The sequence below is a fragment of the Platalea leucorodia genome (assembly GCF_965183815.1).
Source record: "Platalea leucorodia genome assembly, chromosome: Z".
Lineage (NCBI taxonomy): Eukaryota > Metazoa > Chordata > Aves > Pelecaniformes > Threskiornithidae > Platalea > Platalea leucorodia.
In genome coordinates, this window is record NC_138858.1 from 26,711,554 (window position 1) to 26,730,323 (window position 18,770).

Here is an 18,770-nt window from a genome sequence, read left to right on the forward strand (position 1 = left end):
TAAAATTTCAGGAAAGAGGAGAGGGAGGAATGTGAATTCAGTTATCAGAGCCCTTACTGAAGATTTTCTTGTTTACATAAAAAAATTGGTATTTTTCAAAGTTTCTTAGTAATAAGTACTCACTTTTTTCTCTCTTTAAATTTTATACGAATTTTGAAAATTTGAAATAAGGCCTCTTAGAAAGACATTTGGCTTTTCCTCTGAAGGTTTTGGTCCTTGGCAGAAGATCCAGTAAACTTTTTTTGACAAAATAGAAGTTGGAACAAAACATGATCGTAAAAGTACTTATGGAACAATGTGCTGTTGCTTTGCTTATGCTGATGGTGGCTTCTAACAAAGTTTTGTTAACCATTTAGCATGTTCTAGTATTGCTAGGTATTAGAGCCTTAGCAAAGTAGTGTGTAGCTACATACTCTGTGAATCTGTAGCTGGAAAGGCTATACTGTGCATTAGGGCAGTTCATCACTCAGCATTAAAACAGAAGTGTACAATAATGACCAAATGCTTCCTTACTTATTTGTAATTGTATTCATGTTGAAATGACTTTTCAAAGGCATAGAACTACACATCTGTGCGGCTCTTTGTACCTACTTCCTCTTTGTATTTTCTTCTGCCTTGGCTTTAAATTCTTCCGTGCTCTATAGATCCATGATGAAGAAGCAGCTGGAATGAAAAGTTGCTCCTTACCTACCTAAGAAGCAAGTTCGACAATAATGGATGTTTCTGGCAACTTTTTCTCTGCTCTTTGAATATGAAAAGGACAGTACAAAGATTGTTGTTTGGAACTTTTGGTTTTCCTCTGTTTTTACTATTTATATAGGACTTAAAGCAGTCTATTTTTCATCAGCTTGCGCACCAACTTTGTAGAGGTACACTTGAATATAATGTTGAAATTTTTGAGTTCCAATACTTCTGTCTAAAATTAGCGAAGTTAACAGTGTCTTACTTGCAGTGTTATGTTGATAATTAGATAATAAAGGTATGATTCTACCTTGTCCCGATGTTCATTCACTGCTGAATTCATTCGTGCTGAAATTCCTTTCTGCAAAAGCAGTGAGATCGTAGAATCGTAGAATGCTTTGGGATGGAAGGGACCTTTAAAGGTCATCTAGTCCATCTGCCCTGCAATTGGCAGGGACATCTACAACTAGATCAGGCTGCTCAGAGCCCCATCCAGCCTGGCCTTCAATGTTTCCGAGGATGAGGCATCTACCACCTCTCTGGGCAACCCGTTCCAGTGTTTCACTACCCTTACTTTAAAAAATTTCTTCCTTATATCTACTCTGAATCTACCCCTTTTAGTTTAAAACTGTCCTATTGCTACAGGCCCTGCTAAAAAATCTGTCTCCATCTTTCTTATAAGGCCCCTTTAAGTATTGAAAGGCCGCAACAAGGTCTCCCCACAGCGTTCCCTTCTCCAGGCTGAACATCCCCAGCTCTTTCAGCCTTTCCTTATAGCAGAGGTGCTCCATCCCTCTGATCATTTTTGTGGCCCTCCTCTGGACCCGATCCAACAGGTCCGTGTCCTTCCTGTGCTGAGGACCCCAGAGCTGGACGCAGCGCTCCAGGTGGGGTCTCACCAGAGCAGAGTAGAGGGGCAGAATCACTTCCCTCGACCTGCTGGCCACGCTTCTTTTGATGCAGCCCAGGATACGGTTGGCTTTCTGGGCTGCGAGAGCACATTGCTGGCTCATGTCCAGCTTTTCATCTATCAGTACCCCCAAGTCCTTCTCCGCAGGGCTGCTCTCAATCCCTTCATCCTCCAGCCTGTACTGATACCAGGGGTTGCCCCGACCCAGGTGCAGGACCTTGCGCTTGTCCTTGTTTAACCTCATGAGGTTCACACAGGCCCACTCCTCCAGCTTGTCCAGGTCCCTCTGGATGGCATCCCATCCCTCAGGCGTGTCAATGGCACCACTCAGCTTGGTGTCATCTGCAAACTTGCTGAGGGTGCACTCGATCCCGCTGTCTATGTCATTGATGAAGGTATTGAACAGCACTGGCCCCAGTATGGACCCCTGAGGGACACCACTCATCACTGTTCTCCATCTGGACATCAAGCCATTGACCACTACCCTCTGGATGCGACCATCCAGCCAATTACTTATCCAGCAAACAGCTCGCCCATCAAATCCATATCCTTCCAATTTAGAGATAAGGATGTTGTGGGGGACCATGTCAAAGGCCTTACAGAAATCCAGATAGATGACATACATAACTCTTCCCTCATCCACTGATGTAGTCACTTGTGACTTAACATTGGAAGTTCAGTCAAGTTTTCCCTAATGGGTTGGCCTGTCTTAATGTTTCTTAAGTCCTAAAATTTTTACGTGTTTAAGTATTAAAATTCTGATAGAACACCCGTAAGTGCTAAAACATAATCTTTATAATTTAATTTTATACTCCTTCAATTCAGTTCTCTATTCCATGATTAACTTTATTTTCAGTCATGTTCTTTCATAATCAGTTCTTTGGAATATTGATTTTTCAGGAAGTACTCTTCAATGATCTTGGTTCCCAGCTTGTGTCTAAAGGTCAACAAACCTAACCTCTTTTAATTTCGGGTATGACTGACCACATGAGTAAAAAGAATTTTTATTTTTCCTTCTAGTCTTGATCCAGAGCAAAAGGAAATGTTGATTGAAGTGATAGAAAAGCTTTTGAAGGATAGAAGTACGGTAAGAAACAGTATGCTATTACATATGCATGCATTTTTAAAGAGTTTACTTCTGAGACTGTCATTCAGCAGTACATAATACACTTTCCTAACCCATGCTGATGTGGTTTTATATGTTTCTAGATAGAAGTTTTGTTGGGTGTTTATGCATTATACTATGGCTGTAATAGTGACCATCTCCTTTAGTAAGACTGGTAATTTCGCTTGCATCATGGATATTCTTAATCTGGTTTTGTTAGCATGTTTTTAATGTATGCTGCTTTAAACTTAATTTTGAAAATGAAAGTGTCATAATGATATGAATCAGTGTACAAGTGTCTATTTATAAACACTTTTTCATTGGGAAATTGGCTAGGTAATTTCAATTTGTTTGTGATACTGTAAGAATAAATTAATTCTGTACAATGCACGGTATGCCTGTTGACATCAGTCTGCCTTGTAGTCTGTTAAAAAATGACACTTGCTGCGCACGTGTTTGTTCTTGCAAATATCCCTACTTCCAGTCTGGTAAGTAAAACTGATGTCCTGGGACAATTTCTGTAAATTTAACACTCCTGTTATATTTTGCCTGCCCTATATAAGTACAGATTTTCTGTATGAACTCCTGGATGTCTCACAATGGTCACACACTTTATTTTTCTTCCTGTACTGTACAAATAAGTTTCCCAAGTCTAAGCCACAAAGGTAATTGAGCAAGGAGTCAAAGACAGACTTCAAATAGAAAACAGAGTTGTAAATTAAAACACTCTCTTGTTCTTCTTGTTTAGATTACTAATTTAGTGAATGTAATCCTTTTTGAGTGAACGAAAGTATTACTAGGTACCAGATAGTGTGTGCTTCCATCTCCTATTTGCCAAGTATTTTTGTAACACTCAGGAATATATCTTCTGTTGTTCTAGCACAGTCCAGGTGTTCAGGACATAAATGGTGCTGTTCTCTAAAAGGCATCTTGCAACTTCCACTGAAGGGTTACTGAAGGAGACTGTCAGAGCTTAATGGCTCAGCAGACAGTAAATCAGTTAGTTAGTTCTCCTGACTGCATCTATGCTTGACCTGTATTCATTTGGCAGAGGCCTTTGTGCTTCTGTGGAGTTGCCCCCCCAGTGGTTCTTTGTGTATTTTCTTTTCGTGGTTCATGTTCTTCGTGTGCATGCAATCTGTGAATGTGAGATTAGATTCTTTATACCTGTGGAGGCATAAAGGACTGAGAAGCCATCTTTGTTTCTTTTTATTGCTGATGGCAGGAAAATAAAATTTCTGAGTTTTCACTGTTTCCTAGTCCTTGATTGCTTATGGTAAGTGGCAAGTTATCCAACAACTAGTCATTTACATGTTTACTTTAAGAAACAGTTAGAGGAAAAAAGTACAAAGTAGGTCTGGATCTTCATTTTCCCCAGCACACTGATCCTGGCACTTGGAGTTACTTATAAGGGGATTAATGCTCATTGCTTAGTTTGTGCCACAGTGCCGGTGCCTCTGCGACACTGAGTAGTGGACATTGTATTTACAAAGATGCCAGCTGAAGCAATAGTCAAAGTTATGCTACTTTGTCAGCACATTCAAGAAGCTAAGAATGATGGTCTAGAATTGGGTCTTCTGGACCTCTTTGGAGACATTGGAGACAAAACTTTTTCCTCCCTCTGATTCCTCTTGGTCTGTTCCCTAGCAAGACCCGATTCCAGCCTGGGCTGAGACATCTCAGCTTCAGAAGTTTTACTTTTTTCAGGAAGTGATATGAAGAATTATTATTCCAAAAAGGAACCATACAAATATCTCTTCAGAACTCTCTGGATCATATCCAAGTATTAATATGTGCTCTTTCATCCCAGACTCCACGGCTTGTTGTGATCTACAGTGGATCGGTCTGTCTTTGATCCTTGATAGCTTTGGGAAGATCAGTCTAGCATGGAAAAGCTTCACCTTAAGTAGTTATCTTTTGTCATGTTCCACTGAATGTTCCCAGAAAGCCTCCGCATTTACTAAGAGAAAGCACATAGTGCAAAAGTGTTTTATTAGCAGGTAACTCCAATCTGAATAAGCTTATTCTTTGCCTCTAATTGGAGAACATAGCAATTTGCTCACAGTGGAAGAAACAGAGTGCCACTTGTAGCTACTTCTAGCTTTTAAAATTGGAGGAGATGCAGCTGCTTACGGGTGGTGGTCCTTATGTACAGGTGTGTACATGTAGCCTATATAGCCTTAGGTTGGCTACTTTTGAAGTCTTATTTAAGCTCCTCATGGGAAATTTGTATTAATTTGAACCACCTTTTTGTATTCTCTAAGGGACGCTGCATTTCGTACACTTAAGATAAAAGAAAAAGCTCCTTTTACGTACATAAAGACAAAAGCTTTTATAAAATATTTTGCAGTCTTTGTGAAGAAAGTTAAGTCAGGTTTGCCACAGGAATTCTTCAAATGGGTCTGAGCTGTAGAACAACAGCATTTTGTCATAGCCTTATGAAGTGCATGTGTTTGATTAATGGTATTTCTCAGTTTTTTGCAGCTTCAGTTGCCTGTTTAACAGTCAGATGGCCTGAAATTTGTAGGGTGATAATGTGGTACTTGGACCACAAGTATTTACCTAACACTAATCTTTGGATTCCTTCAATTTAAATGCACAGAAGCTGTTCCCTTACGTCAACATTAGTTGTCATCTCCTGATAGTTTTAATCTAATGTGAGCACATCGGTTTGTTGGGAAAGTGATGATGATTTCATTAAATAGTGTCTTTACCAGAGTGGGAGAATCTTAGTGACTTTGGGAATTGTTGAACATCAGTCGTTCTCCACCTTTTTTCCCTTGATGGAAATATCAGGTTACTTTTGGCATTTCTATGTACTTAAGGGCCGATGATCCTCAGACAAGCCATAATGCATTGTATGTAATAACTGGATCCAGGAAAATCTACCATGTGATTTTTTGTTTGTTTGTTCTTATTCCATTTGTTTTAGACATGTTTGGAGGGAGAGCGTAATTATTAACTTTAACAATGTATATAACAGTTGAATGTTGTTCAAGTGACGTTTGAGACTTTGCCTTAATAAAAAGTAAATTTTCACTCATAATTTGTTTATTTTCTATAACCATTTGACCTCAAGCAGGGGTTTTGAAAGTTACTTACATAATCTCTACATTAAAGTGAGATAGAATAGCTACTAAACATAGATGCCTCTAAATTGATGTAAACCAGAATTTTTTTTTCAGAGAGGACGTGCTATTGTGGATTATTAATGCAGTTTATGTTGCACGGAAGAGGCACAATGTATTTAAATTAGTCAGAGTCATTTTGCATTTGAAATAGCAAGAAACTGTCTGGATGGGAATTTTACTACAGTAAAATTAAGCCATTTTATCAGACTGTATTAAATGTGTTCATTTTTTAGGTCTCAATCAGTAGTAAATTTTAATATAAGCTGAGGTAAGCAAAACTTCAAATAAGATGCGATCTAACCTTAACCCAGCACTTCATTAAAATTTCTGGTGAGATAAATGAAAGATCACTCTACTCCTTAAGTGACTTAACACAAAGATTCAATTAAAAGGCAAGCTCTCAGTTAATCTAAGATGCAAAATTATCAAGTGCAAACCATCGTTAACATACCCTCAAGGGCAGCTAACTCAGAATTAGAGTGTATCAACAAGGCTGTGATTTTGTGCCAGTGTATTTAATTTTTAAACAGATAAGATGTTTACAAGTATTTTTATTATAGAGACTTAAGAAACTCCTAGTTATGTTTTTACCCTTGCTTTACAGAAAAAAGTACCTCACACTTTGATAAGCAGGTACAAGAGCATGAATGCTTGCTCCTTTTCTTTTTCTAGTAATTCTAGATAATTGAGCAGCTGACATGATCTTATGTAGAAAGGAATATAAAAGCGTGTGCGTGTTTTATGCTAAAATGATTTTCTCAGAAAGTAATATAGCTAGTCACGTAGTCATGTGTGAAGGTATAATTGGGTATTTTAGAGGAAACTAGTTTCCTTTTTCTTTTTGGTTGATTCGGTGTCACTTCACTCTGACTCTGTTTTTTCCATTCAGTTAACAAGCCTGATAATCTAGCTTTGGGGCATGGGGTTTAAGGTAGAATTCGTTGCTTAAGTTGCTTTTGGCATACTGTGAAAGACTGTAGAACTGCATTGTGTTTGTAGCCTGGGTATTTTACAGCTCTGATTATGTAAACAACAATAAAAATCAAGTTTATTAATGATACCTGAGTTACAGCAGTTAAAAAAAAAAAAATAATCCATGTTGATATTGAAAAGGAATCATGTCTGTTGTCCAGACCCGTAAAGCAAAAAGAACTTGTGACTTGTGTTCCTCAGTCCAAACTAAGGCATCCCAAAGTGTACCTAAAACTGCATCTAAAAAGAGAAGGCAGAATGTAGCTGGGATGTAGTTGTATGGATGCTGGGCATATTAAAAATGTCCAAATTTATTGCAGGTTTCTGTCTTTAACTTTGGTCTGATTTTATTTTGTTTGGGCAGATACCTCTGTTATAAGGAAGGTTTATGGTGTTTGTGTGGAAATATAAATGCATGTGCTGCATGATAAAATTTTTTTTTTTCAGCCCCACCCAGAGAACTGGGTTCGTATGTGGCCCCATATATTTTGTGCTCTCCTGTTCTGGGACCAGGTAGTATACAAAGTGCAGCACTGCTTTTGAACTCTTCTAAGGCAGAAGCACGTTAGAGAGAAATTTCAAAACATGTTGGCCAGACTTGCAGATACTTATTGATTCCTAAGGAGGTACTCCTGATGTTGTGTCCCCAGAAACTTCTGTTGTAAAGTAATATGGGAAGGGATAGAGGCAAATTTTGGGTGAAGACTGACAGTAAATTAGCTTATTGCATGGAATCTGTTTATTGCTAATTAAGATTTACACTCTTTTCTAAAGGCTAAATTTTCCTTTAGCCTCTGCTTAAATAATACTTTTTCCTTTAATGAGAATATTTTAATCACATTAAACTACTTCTAATATTTAAATAAATTTATTATTCTGTTCTGTTGTGAAAATTTATTCCTAAATATAACAGATGCAACCTAGTATAAATTCTATTTTGGGTGTGAAAAGACCCAAACAAACAAATATGTGAGTATTGAGATTTCTTTTCCAGACTGCATGGTTACTAGATGAAGCACAGATTCTTGTGCAGTGAGACCCCTTGCATTAAAAAATGATCCTATGAATTGGTAATGGCTTTGCAATGAAGATCTTGATCTTTTAAACTAAAGCAGTGTATTTGGGGATAATGGGGAAAGAAATCTGTCTACTTTTTAACAGTAGGCTTCTGTTATTAAGTTAATGTTTTAGTTTAAGAACCAGAATGTGTGGATAAGACAATGTTTTCTTAACTTATTGATTTAATGTTGGTAAAAGCTTCATTTTTGTGGAAAAAAATTACTGAGTTTGTGCAGATGTTTTATTGTGATAGATCTATTATCCAGCTATTAGAAGATAAATGACTGATCTTTTCCAGTTTCCTTGCCTCCAGAAAATTGAAATAAGAAGGGGAATATCATTTGGGCTGTATGATTAGGGCAGGTGGGGTGGCCATTAATTTAAGAGAGAGGAATCTTGGCAGCATAGGCCAAGATTCACTGTATTATCAATCAAACCTCGATGCACTTCTTGTGATGACCCAGCACTCAGGTTTTCGCAGCGTTAATTAGAATTCATGACAAAATAGATGCAAGGAAACGTTTTGTACCCTTCATAATTTTATAGAAAATTTATTGTTATTAGAGGAACCATTTGCTTACTGTGATTTTTTTCATTACCAGCTTGTCAACTAGCATAGATAATCTGGAGAAAATATGAACTCCATAGATTGGGTGTCACTTTTGTTGATGGTTCATGTAGTTTACCTTGGAGCACAGCTAATGGCTGAAGTTCATAGCAACAGCACAGAAAAACGTGGCAACCAGTGGAAGACAAATGAACCATGTTTATTGCTTTAATATAAAAAATACATAAATGGAAAGCAGCATTTGAATTTGATGAGCTCATTGCTAGTTTTGTTGGAGTGATTTATATTTTCTCCTTATACAAAAAGCTACTATTGACACAGTGAGATGGAAATTAACTGACTGTTTTTTGGAAACCGATATTTTTTGGTTTTATATTCTGATTGGATCATTTTGTTTTAATTCTAAATATTTTTATGGAATGTTGGGCATTTAATAAACAAAGATTATTAGCTGTTCCTCTGATGTTTAGATGTATAGTAGGATCATACTATAGGGGAAACTGTCAACTAGAAAATAATCTCTTATTAAGAAAGCGTTCGGAAATTTTCTCAGATAAATCCTCCTCTTACCAGGGCATTTTCAATCTGTCTTACCTTCTTACTTTTTTTCCCCCCTTTCAAATGAAAAGCCTAATTTTGGAAAATGCAATAATGGGAAGAGAGGCATGATCTTTAATAGTGTCACGATGTATGGCAATTCCTGTATTAACTTGTAAATCTAGGGACTCGCCACAGGAATAAAATGCTTGTTCATCCAGTGCACTTCTTGCATTTCATAGTGTAGGTTCAAATTTTTATTAATATCCTTTAAGCGTTCACAAGTGGCAGCATTGTCATTGTAAACTTGAGTAGGTGACTGATATGAATTGAAATAAGTAACTATTTAGAATTCCTGTATTTCAGGATGACTATTTCTTGTATCAAATTGTTGTGTTTTACTCACAGTAACTGAACTTTTAAAAAGCCAGTGCTGTTCATAGGATATGTGCTCAGTTTTAGTGTTTTATGTATTATTTTATGTCAGCTTTCAAACTGTATCATATCCAAATGAAAGAGAAATGCTGCAAAATGTGTGTGCAGTACTAGTAGCAGTAAAAGGCAAGGGTATGCGCTCTACAACTACAGTCGGACACCGGCATCTGTGTCATCCTTCACCTATGAACCTAAAATGGTGTTTTTAAATATTAGGCTGCGACTATTCTTACAGTCATAAATCGATCTGTGTGTTAGTCTCTCTGTATCCCCCCCCTTTCCTTCCTCCTTTTCTTCCCTTTTCTCCCCTTGTACATCAAACCTGTCAAGAAACCTTATACTGTCCTGTAGTGTGGAGGAGCATAATACTCACAATAAAGTCTGCGGGACAATGACCTAAAAAAAAAAATCTCTGTGTTCTACAAGTGTTTTCTTTTAAAACTTCAGGTCCATCTTACTGTCCTCTGCAAGTTGGCCTTAACTGTAGTTCAGGGTTTTGCATCCTGATAAAATTGCTTTGCTGCAAGCTAGTTGTAACAGATAACTCTTCCCACCCTTCCTCTCTTCCATCCTCAGCTTATCTGGCCTAACTGAATGCCTACTCAGGACTGATAGTGATTTGCCTGGAGTTAACCACTGTCTGCTGCTGAGCTTTGAACCCACACCTAAGCATCAGCTTGCAGCAGTTTTTAATTACAGAATAGCTTACTGCAGCTCGTTATTAAGAAGAAAGCTTAGTACAACAACATAAAAAAAGAGATATTGTTTTTGTGATACAGCAAAAAATAGTAAATTATTTTAGATGTAAAGTGTGTTTTATTTAGCTCTATCAAATAATCAAATTTTGCTCCCTGGAATGAGTTGTATACTTGCTGGGACCAGCAGGTACCAGTATGTGGACAGGGCTGGAGACAATAAATGCAACTTCACGTTTATTCTTATTGGTAATTCATAAAATCCCCACAGAGCCTGAAACTTGTTTAGCATAATAGCAAGACTATATTCTGAGCTGTTTTCTTTCAATTGTAATGTTGGGCACATACTAATAAACGAAATGTCAGCCAAATATAGGGAGAAAAATGTAACATATGAATATCATTGTATTTAATATTTCTCAAAAAGTACCATTTCAATAAACTGCACTTCTATTTAATTGCTTACTTTAAGTCATTGGGGAAATTTTAGAGGTTGAAATGCAGATCCCCAGTGCTCAGATAGAATATGACATTAATTTGCTGCCAGAAGGCTATACTGCATGCATGCTAACTGCATACATATCAGCTCCTTCGTATAAAGTCTCATCATTTTAGTTATTTGACTTAACATGTGCTCTGACACAAAACAAATCTTAATTAAAGCAATTAGAAGAGAAAGAACAGTAATTCAAGGCACACAATGACATGTCCTTATAATGCATGGTCAGCTTTTGAGGTTTTCCCACAGTTAAAGTAGCCTGCTGCCAGAATTTTGACAGGAATGCCAATATATATTTCCTTTCTTTATTTTTAAAGGTTTCAATAAGCCTTGAGGTGTTAGAATGTTGAGAATCTATTTCATTTTGTCATGAAAACAAATCTGTTTTTATAATCATAGTCAGTAAGAGGATTTTTGTGTATATATAAAGATTTATTACTTATGGAGGCAAAAAATTGTGTGAGGACATAGCAGGGCATAAACGATCCATTCCTGTAATTTTGGAACTGCTAAGGAAGTGGTGAACAACATGCAGAAATTCTGCTTGTGTTCTTTGAGGAAAAGTATTAATATATCTGTATTGTATTGCTGATTTTTATGCCTTTTTTTTTTTTTTTTGCAAAGTGTATTCATGAAACTCTTAAATATAAAATTTCATATAACAGTTAATTTGGCCATCTCAAGAGAGAAGTTTGGATCCCAGTAGTGCTGGGAAACTTACCCTGGTTCCTCTTTAGTTTGATCACGCCAGTTTTGATAAGAGAATCCCAGTAGATCTTGTTGGGCATATCACTGTATTATACTTCTTGTTGTTTCTTGTTTTTTCTGAGTTAATTGCAAGTTCTCTGATAATTTATTTGGAAACTATACCTGTAAGAAAAAAAATTTATGCTTACATTGCACTGTGTCTTCAGGGCTGGGAGCCAAGATTTATGTGTGTAATAGAAACAGCAAATTTTTTCTCTGTTCTAATAAACTTACCCCAATTCTATTTTAAATAACATACCTTTTCTGTGGGCTTAGGGTTTTTTTTGTTGTCATCGTTGTTTCTTTTCACTGAATAGAAACTATTTGAAATTGCTGAGAATTGCTAGTATTAATTCTGATTCTCACTTGTGGATGAACTGTAGAAGGAACAGTGACCTTCTGGTTTATATTTTGTTTTCTAGCTGGTAGCCGGGAGCGTTGTGATGGCATTTGAGGAAGTGTGTCCAGATAGAATAGATCTGATTCACAAGAACTACCGAAAGCTTTGTAACTTGTTGGTTGACGTGGAAGAGTGGGGTCAAGTTGTTATAATCCACATGTTAACTCGATACGCACGTACACAGTTTGTAAGCCCGTGGAAGGTAAGTTTGTGACTTCTTAAATTGCTGTTGTGTGCTTGCATTCTGAATTATTTCCATTATTGGACATACGTAGTCTTTTAAGATGCATTTTTATGCAGACTTCAATAAAAACAGAAATCAAATGCTTACGTCTTAGGTCTCTAAGGCTTCACTACCACAAGACATCCACCTTTCTTCAGAGCATGATAATTCTCCTTCCAGGCTATAACCTGTTCTGATTTACCCCAGGTACATCCCCTGGGCAGCAGAGAGAGTCCTTTTTCTGTGGTTCTTTGAGTGACGTGGCTCTTTGCTCTAGGAGATTTTATGTGAGTCAGAGCTAGAAAGGTTTGCCATTCTGTCCGGAAACTGCGTGGAATCTACTTTCTTTGTAGATATGAATACCCAGTATCACAGCATGGTGAACATTACATTACGTGTCTCAGCTTTGTTAATGTGCTGAGGTACTGTGTGAAGACTTGAATATATGTTTTTGAAATGTGCAATGTAAAAAATGTTGTGGTATTTTCATTTATGTTATGTAAATATGAATATACTCTTACTTAAAATTTATAAAAAGGGATATTCAAGGTACAGATCCTATCACTTCTAACAACAAAAAAGTAGACAGCTCAAGAAATTGATTCTCATAACATTGGTTTCAATAGGGATTTAACTCTGAATAACAATTGAAATTAAAAGACAGAATACTTCTGGAAAGAACTGTATAAAATTGCTCCACAGTGCCAATTGTTTGCGTTTATTACAGGCTTGGGGGTGTTACTACTGTTACGTTTTACCATTTCATTTGAAACTAGTTCATGTTTAAAGATGTACATATTCTTTGATATATATACTGTTTTACAGCACTAGTTGGAGATGGACTTTGTAGAGTTGCATAAAAGGATGTTTGGGGTACCTACTTGTAATGAATATAAGGTGATCCCAGAATCTGAGAGAAAGTTTCATCATTTGATTTTTTTTTTTAAATTTCTCTGTATTTCTTTAGACTGAAGTAGTTCTGCTATAGCTCAGCTATGTGTCTTAATACTTCTGTTCAGACGTTGTTTCAGTGCAGATTATTGTGGTTTGTATCAGACTGAATGCAGTGGCATTTATGTTAATATATGTGTAATTTATTATGTGAAAATAATTATAAGGAGATGTATTTGGACAAACGGCTAATTTCAGCCTGATTTACTTTACAGTTATACTCACTTCTTAAATAAGCAGGGGTTATAATGATTAGAAAACTAGAAACATAGCAAAAATGTCTGAAGTAGAGTCATATTTTTTTCACTACCAGTTGGGTTCTGGAAGTCCCTTTTTCATTTCAGATGAAAATTAAATTGTTTGTAAGAACACATCTTTCCAGAAAATTGTTTAAAATAAGGAAAGTGTTTTTAGATAATGAGACACTTCAGTGATATGTTTTCCTAATGTTCTTGAGGCAGAGTGTTTATTACATGTTGCTTATTGAAAGAAAGTAACTTGCATTCTTCTCTCTGACCTTTAGAAAGAATCAAAATTGATAATTTTCTTTGCCTAAAGCTACAGTTTCACAATTGGTTTAAGCCAGTTTTAGTTTGTGATTGGACAAAGGAAGAGTAGAAGAAGAGGATGACCTCCTGTCATGTTGTCATACCTCCTGTCCTTTGGAGGTCTTGATGGGATTAGGTTTCTTTAAGACCCTAACGTACTTTTTCCACTGAAACCAGATGGATGACAGTTGTTGCTGTGGCTTCTGCTTGAGGAGTGTAAAAGGTTTGTGTAACAATACTGCCCGTGTCAACCTAAAATTGGTCATCAGTGGCATAGTATTAATAACACTTTGTTTCCACTTTCATGAGCTTTAGTGCAAAATTTAGTTTGTCTACCTACTCAGCAATTAAATTAGCAGAAATTTTTTCTGGGGCTAGTTGAAATGCATGCCTTTGTCAATAGGTTCTCAAATTAACTCATCATACAACAGGCCATCTTGTGTAGTAGAAGAGTTTTTTAATTTAGTTTATTTGCATCATTATGGATCAGTATTTAGGCTGTTTATATGTAAATGTATGATTTGAGGAACAATTAAGTGTTGACAAAGTAGATTGCAGTCATATCAATTGCAGTGCATTTTCCATAATTTTTCTAACTGACATCTTTGATGATAAATAGTGGATGCCAAGTCAAAGCCGATTATACAGTGCACTAGGAATTCATGGCGCTGTCAGGGAGAAGACCGATTGACTTTAAATTTACATATTAATGAGAAGATTTGTTAAGAGGGTGCTTGACTATAGAAAATAACAGCATATTTATAGGGCACGACACTTTATAAATAAAGCTGATGCAGGAAAATGGAAATTAAACCTATCAGATTAATAAATTCAAGGCTGCTAAAATGCATATTTGCATTTTTATTCACTAAAATTTACCTGACTTTTTGAGAACCGTATGCTGCTTTTGTTCAAGTTGAGCTAATTCCCAACATGTAATGGTGTAATGTTTTGAACTGATTTCTTTTGCATTCAGAAACCTAAAGAAAAATTTTGAATACTTACTAGTTATGGACAAAAATCCTTTTTTAAGCAATATGCTTAAAATTGTTGCAAAACTTTAACCGAATTACCCATTAACCAAGAATACTTAGTTTTATATTCCTATTTTTAGTTTCTCTGAAGGGTAGAATTTTTAATTCTGATTACGAACACTGTGAGGAAGAATATCCTTAGTTTATCCTATTTGTCTTGAAATACTTAGAGGGTGTTTTTGAAGTAGTTATGTGTGAATAGCAGTTTCGGAATAATCTTTTTTCCATATGAACTGGATTCAGCTTTAACATGCATTAACTGGAATGAGAGCAAGACACTCATATTCTGGACGGAAAATACCTGCTCAGAACTAACTGGGAAGAACAATTTAAACAGTTTTCTGGGAAGCGACATATTTGATGGCAGATAACACTGTAATGCATCCCAGCTTAAATGTTTTGCCCTGCCCTTGTCGCAGGAGTTGTCGGGACTGCTGAGTTGTTTGCGAACAACTCCTGAACCGTTACAGCTTGCAGCCTAATGCATGAAGATGTTTAAAATAAAGTTGCTGTTGGTTTCCATGAATGCACTGAGTTGCAGTCTAGCAGTTCAGGAACTGATTTTCAAGCTGTTCAGCCATCCCTATTTCTGCAAGGAGATGAGGATCACAGGAGATAGTGGCTGCTTTGGCTGTCCTGGTATATAGATCCACCACGAAATGTGTGCGCCGTCTGGGAGGGTGTCTTCTAAGAACAGGTGACTTGGTCAGAAGTTTAGATGGTCATTGTAGAGAGCAAAATGGAGCTGGGAGCTGTAGTCTTGCAAAAAAACAGTGAATCTCAAGGCTGCTCAGCTTCACTTTAGATAATTGCAGGTTACAGAAATAAACCTTCTTGGTGTTCAATTAAGATTGGAAAAAAATGGTGAATTCAGATTGATCATGGGCTTCAGTCATAACAAAGTTATTTATAAACAAGTACTTATGAGAAGCATGTCTCAGGCTTACACTTTTAGGATTAATTATTGAAGTATTGCTCAATTTAAAGTGCTCAGAATTTGACATAACTGATGGGGAGGCAGAAATTAAGCCTGAATAAAATGATCTAGAAGAATAAGGACTTTTAGGAGAAAAATAGCAAGTCTTTGAATCTATATACCTAAAACCATGAATCATGGAAAGTAGCCTGGCTCTCAAGGAATTACAGGAAGAAACACATTGAAAATATTTATTTTGATTGCTAGCAGTGACAAAATATTGAGGTCCCTTCTGACCTCAACCATTCTGTGATCTCTAGTCTTTTGTTAAATGCTTTAAAATGTTTCCTGCTCTTGTAGTGTTTTCTTAGTGTCTTATAGTTATGAATTCTTAGTGTATTCCATAAAGGTCATGGTTATGTGTGGTGAAATCAAGTGTCTCATGGCTACTTAGGATGGCTCAGCAGTGTCTAGTACTGCTCTAAATATTTACTTTTTGTTCCCTTGGTTGGGGCGCGCATTGAGTGAACTGTAGTTGTAAATGATAAAGCTTCAGGCACAGCATACAGGGAATACTGTCTATCCCTAACTTTTGTAGAACTTGTTAACTCCCTAAAGAGTATTCTGAATCAGCTCTGCTGGTTTATTACAGGAGAGCATAATAAAACTTCTAAAGCCTACACTGAGAGGCTGAGAACAGAAGAAAGGTAAGGTGTATTCAGGTTGATAGCCTCCTGTTAACTAGGTGAATTACCTAGGTAAAGTGATAAAAATGAAACAACCTAAAGTACTTTAAAAATATTTTGTATGTAAATCATTCATTTAATAATGAATCAACCGGAATACACCTTTCCCTTCTTCTGTTCTCAGCCTCTCAGTAGACAATTTAGAAGTTTTATTATGCTCTCCTGCAATAAGACGATGAGTAGGGACATGTAGATAGTTGAACACATTTAAGAAATATTGAGAATAGCATACAATCTTTTAGGATAAAATTAATGAAGGTATGTTATGTATTAGTACATTGTAGACCTTCCTGGAGTTTCATTGTAGATATTTGTGCTGTATGGTTCTACGAGATTACAGTTTTGCTGATTTTTTTTTTTATTATTTTTTCCCCTGCCCTAAAAGATTATGAGGCTAGAGAATTTTCTTCCTCAGAGATCAAAAGCAGTCATCTCATTTTCAGCTTCCATTAAGCTGACCTCTTCAGATGCAAGTGTGAAACCACATAGATCAGTAGATTTACTTGAGCCTGAGTTGGCTGATAAGATCAAAAGATTAAATTTAGGAAAACTAGTGCACAGTGAAGTTATGTGTTATACTACTTATTCATTCCATTCCTAATATACCTGTCAGAATCCTCAGTCTGAATTGGAGGATTCTAGATTCAGTTTCTGTTGCCCTTTTTGTCAGAGTGCAGTGCTCCCTGACCAGGTTCTTTTAGGTATACACAAGGAGGGGGTAATGTTTAATACCAAATTCACTTATTTGAAGATACTTGGTGAAGCATTTGGGGCATGGCTAGCTATTTTGCTGTAATACCAGTTTTATTTTTCCCTACCAGGTGTACTACTTAATAAGATGGGAATAACTTAAGACCATCCATTTATAACAAAAAATGGCCTTAAGTTGATTGTGGAAAGTTGATTACTTGAAATTCTAAACAAAACTTTCTGGTCATTGTGGATCTAATCTGAGGCTATTTTCAGGATCACTGTATAATAGTCTCTTCTGACACTGAAAGGGAACATGATTGTCTTTCTGCCTTCTCTCCCTCATCTCCCTCCCTTCCCTTGTGTTAGGGGTAGTGTTTCTAAGGCAATCTAGATACAGGAATTGATCCAGTAGAAGAATAACGAAAGGACAGGGAGGGTTAAATTTCAGCCATGTGAATTTCCTGATTTGCTTTGTTTTGTGGCTGCCAAGCACTTACTGCTGGCAAAAGAGAAGTACTGTCTGTAGATAAAAATGCTATTTATCTTTGCAGCAAAGTGTATTGCTGTGGTTTCCGTTAGTCCCATGACAAACTTGAAGTGGAATAGCAGCAGTGGGTAGAACCTGTGTAGGCAAGTTCTCTAGTACATCTGTATCAACTCAAATTAAGAAAGTAATCCCTGCTTTTCCCATAAACTTGAGCAGCAAAGTTTCTATGTACTCCATCCAATGCTGTAGTCTTACCTTCTTGACTCAGGATGAGGGTTTTTTTATTATTTATATATAGGATAAGAGGCATTCTAGCCATCTGTTGCAAATAAGTTGTTAAAATTGTTTTTCTCTGCCTAGATCATTGACCTGCGGAGATGAAAATTAATTGGAGTGAAACACTGAAATATTTTTATAGAAATCTAAATATCAACTGTATAACTGCTAATCATTTTTAATTTAAATATCAGATATACCAGACCCCCATCAGCCCATGAGCTATCAAAGTTTCTAGCTTTAATTTTGGCCATTTCGATGATATTTAATCATAGAAAATTGTGTGAGCAATATGAAATGAATGCTGTCTTAGAATACTTTAGGGCCTTCCTGGATGCCAAAATATTCATAAATTCTGTTCTGGGCATCTATCTGTGGGATATTATTCTCTGTCTAGTAACTTGTGTGGCCTTTTCATTGCTATACCAGGGTTTTCTCTGCATAATTAGAAGAGGTGCAGAATAAGCTTCCTTAGCTCCTTCTTTGCAAAAGTAAGTCTTTGTTTCATTTTTCCTCTGTGTGAGGAAGACCTATGTGAGGTCAGACCTCTGCTTTGAGGAAGCTTTAGTCTCCTGAGTCTGAGCCTGTACACTTCTGTTTGTAGTATCAGGTAGAATTCTTGATTGGTTATGGCATATCCCTGAAGGACCATGGGGAAGAGTAAATATAAAAAATTTCAAATTATCTTGGATCATCCATCTCTTGGACAGTGTATCTACACGTATGTTCCAGTTTATGGTTGGAAAAATGCCAGACAAGAAGACTGGGAGTAACTTAGGCCCGAATGGTAGCAACACATGCTTTTCCATCATGGCTTTTACCATCAGAATAAATATACCACCAGTTGTTGGTGTGAGAATATCACTGAAGCAAATCAACAGATATTTTAAGATGCTTTCAGCTCCTTTGCCTATTTATGCATTACGATGAAGGAAAAAAATCCTGGAATACAGGATTTAATGTCCATTGATGATGTTTACATTAGTAGGGCAGACTTTCTGGTGAGGATAAGAAACTTTCATCTTTCAGACCGCCAATCTAAGTACCAGTATGGTTAGCATTCTTCTAAGATTTCAGGTCATTTTGTGTCTTGAAAATTTGAGGCTCCTAACTAATATCTAGAGCTAGGGCTGTAGTCCAAATATGGTTTAAATGTT

At 36.6% G+C, this 18,770-nt stretch overlaps 1 protein-coding gene across 5 annotated transcripts in view; it reads left to right on the plus strand.

Moving 5' to 3' along the window:
• Positions 1–18,770, plus strand: part of AP3B1 (adaptor related protein complex 3 subunit beta 1) — a 167,730-nt gene that overhangs the window by 33,409 nt on the left and 115,551 nt on the right. For 3 of the 5 annotated variants that reach the window (XM_082336830.1, XM_082336832.1, XM_082336833.1), the window contains 3 exons: positions 2,612–2,678; positions 7,247–7,312; positions 11,762–11,941. In XM_082336830.1, coding sequence (XP_082192956.1) covers positions 2,612–2,678; positions 7,247–7,312; positions 11,762–11,941 — 313 coding nt within the window. The remainder of the gene's footprint in view (positions 1–2,611; positions 2,679–7,246; positions 7,313–11,761; positions 11,942–18,770) is intronic. The other 2 variants (XM_082336831.1, XM_082336834.1) reach the window with 2 other exon arrangements.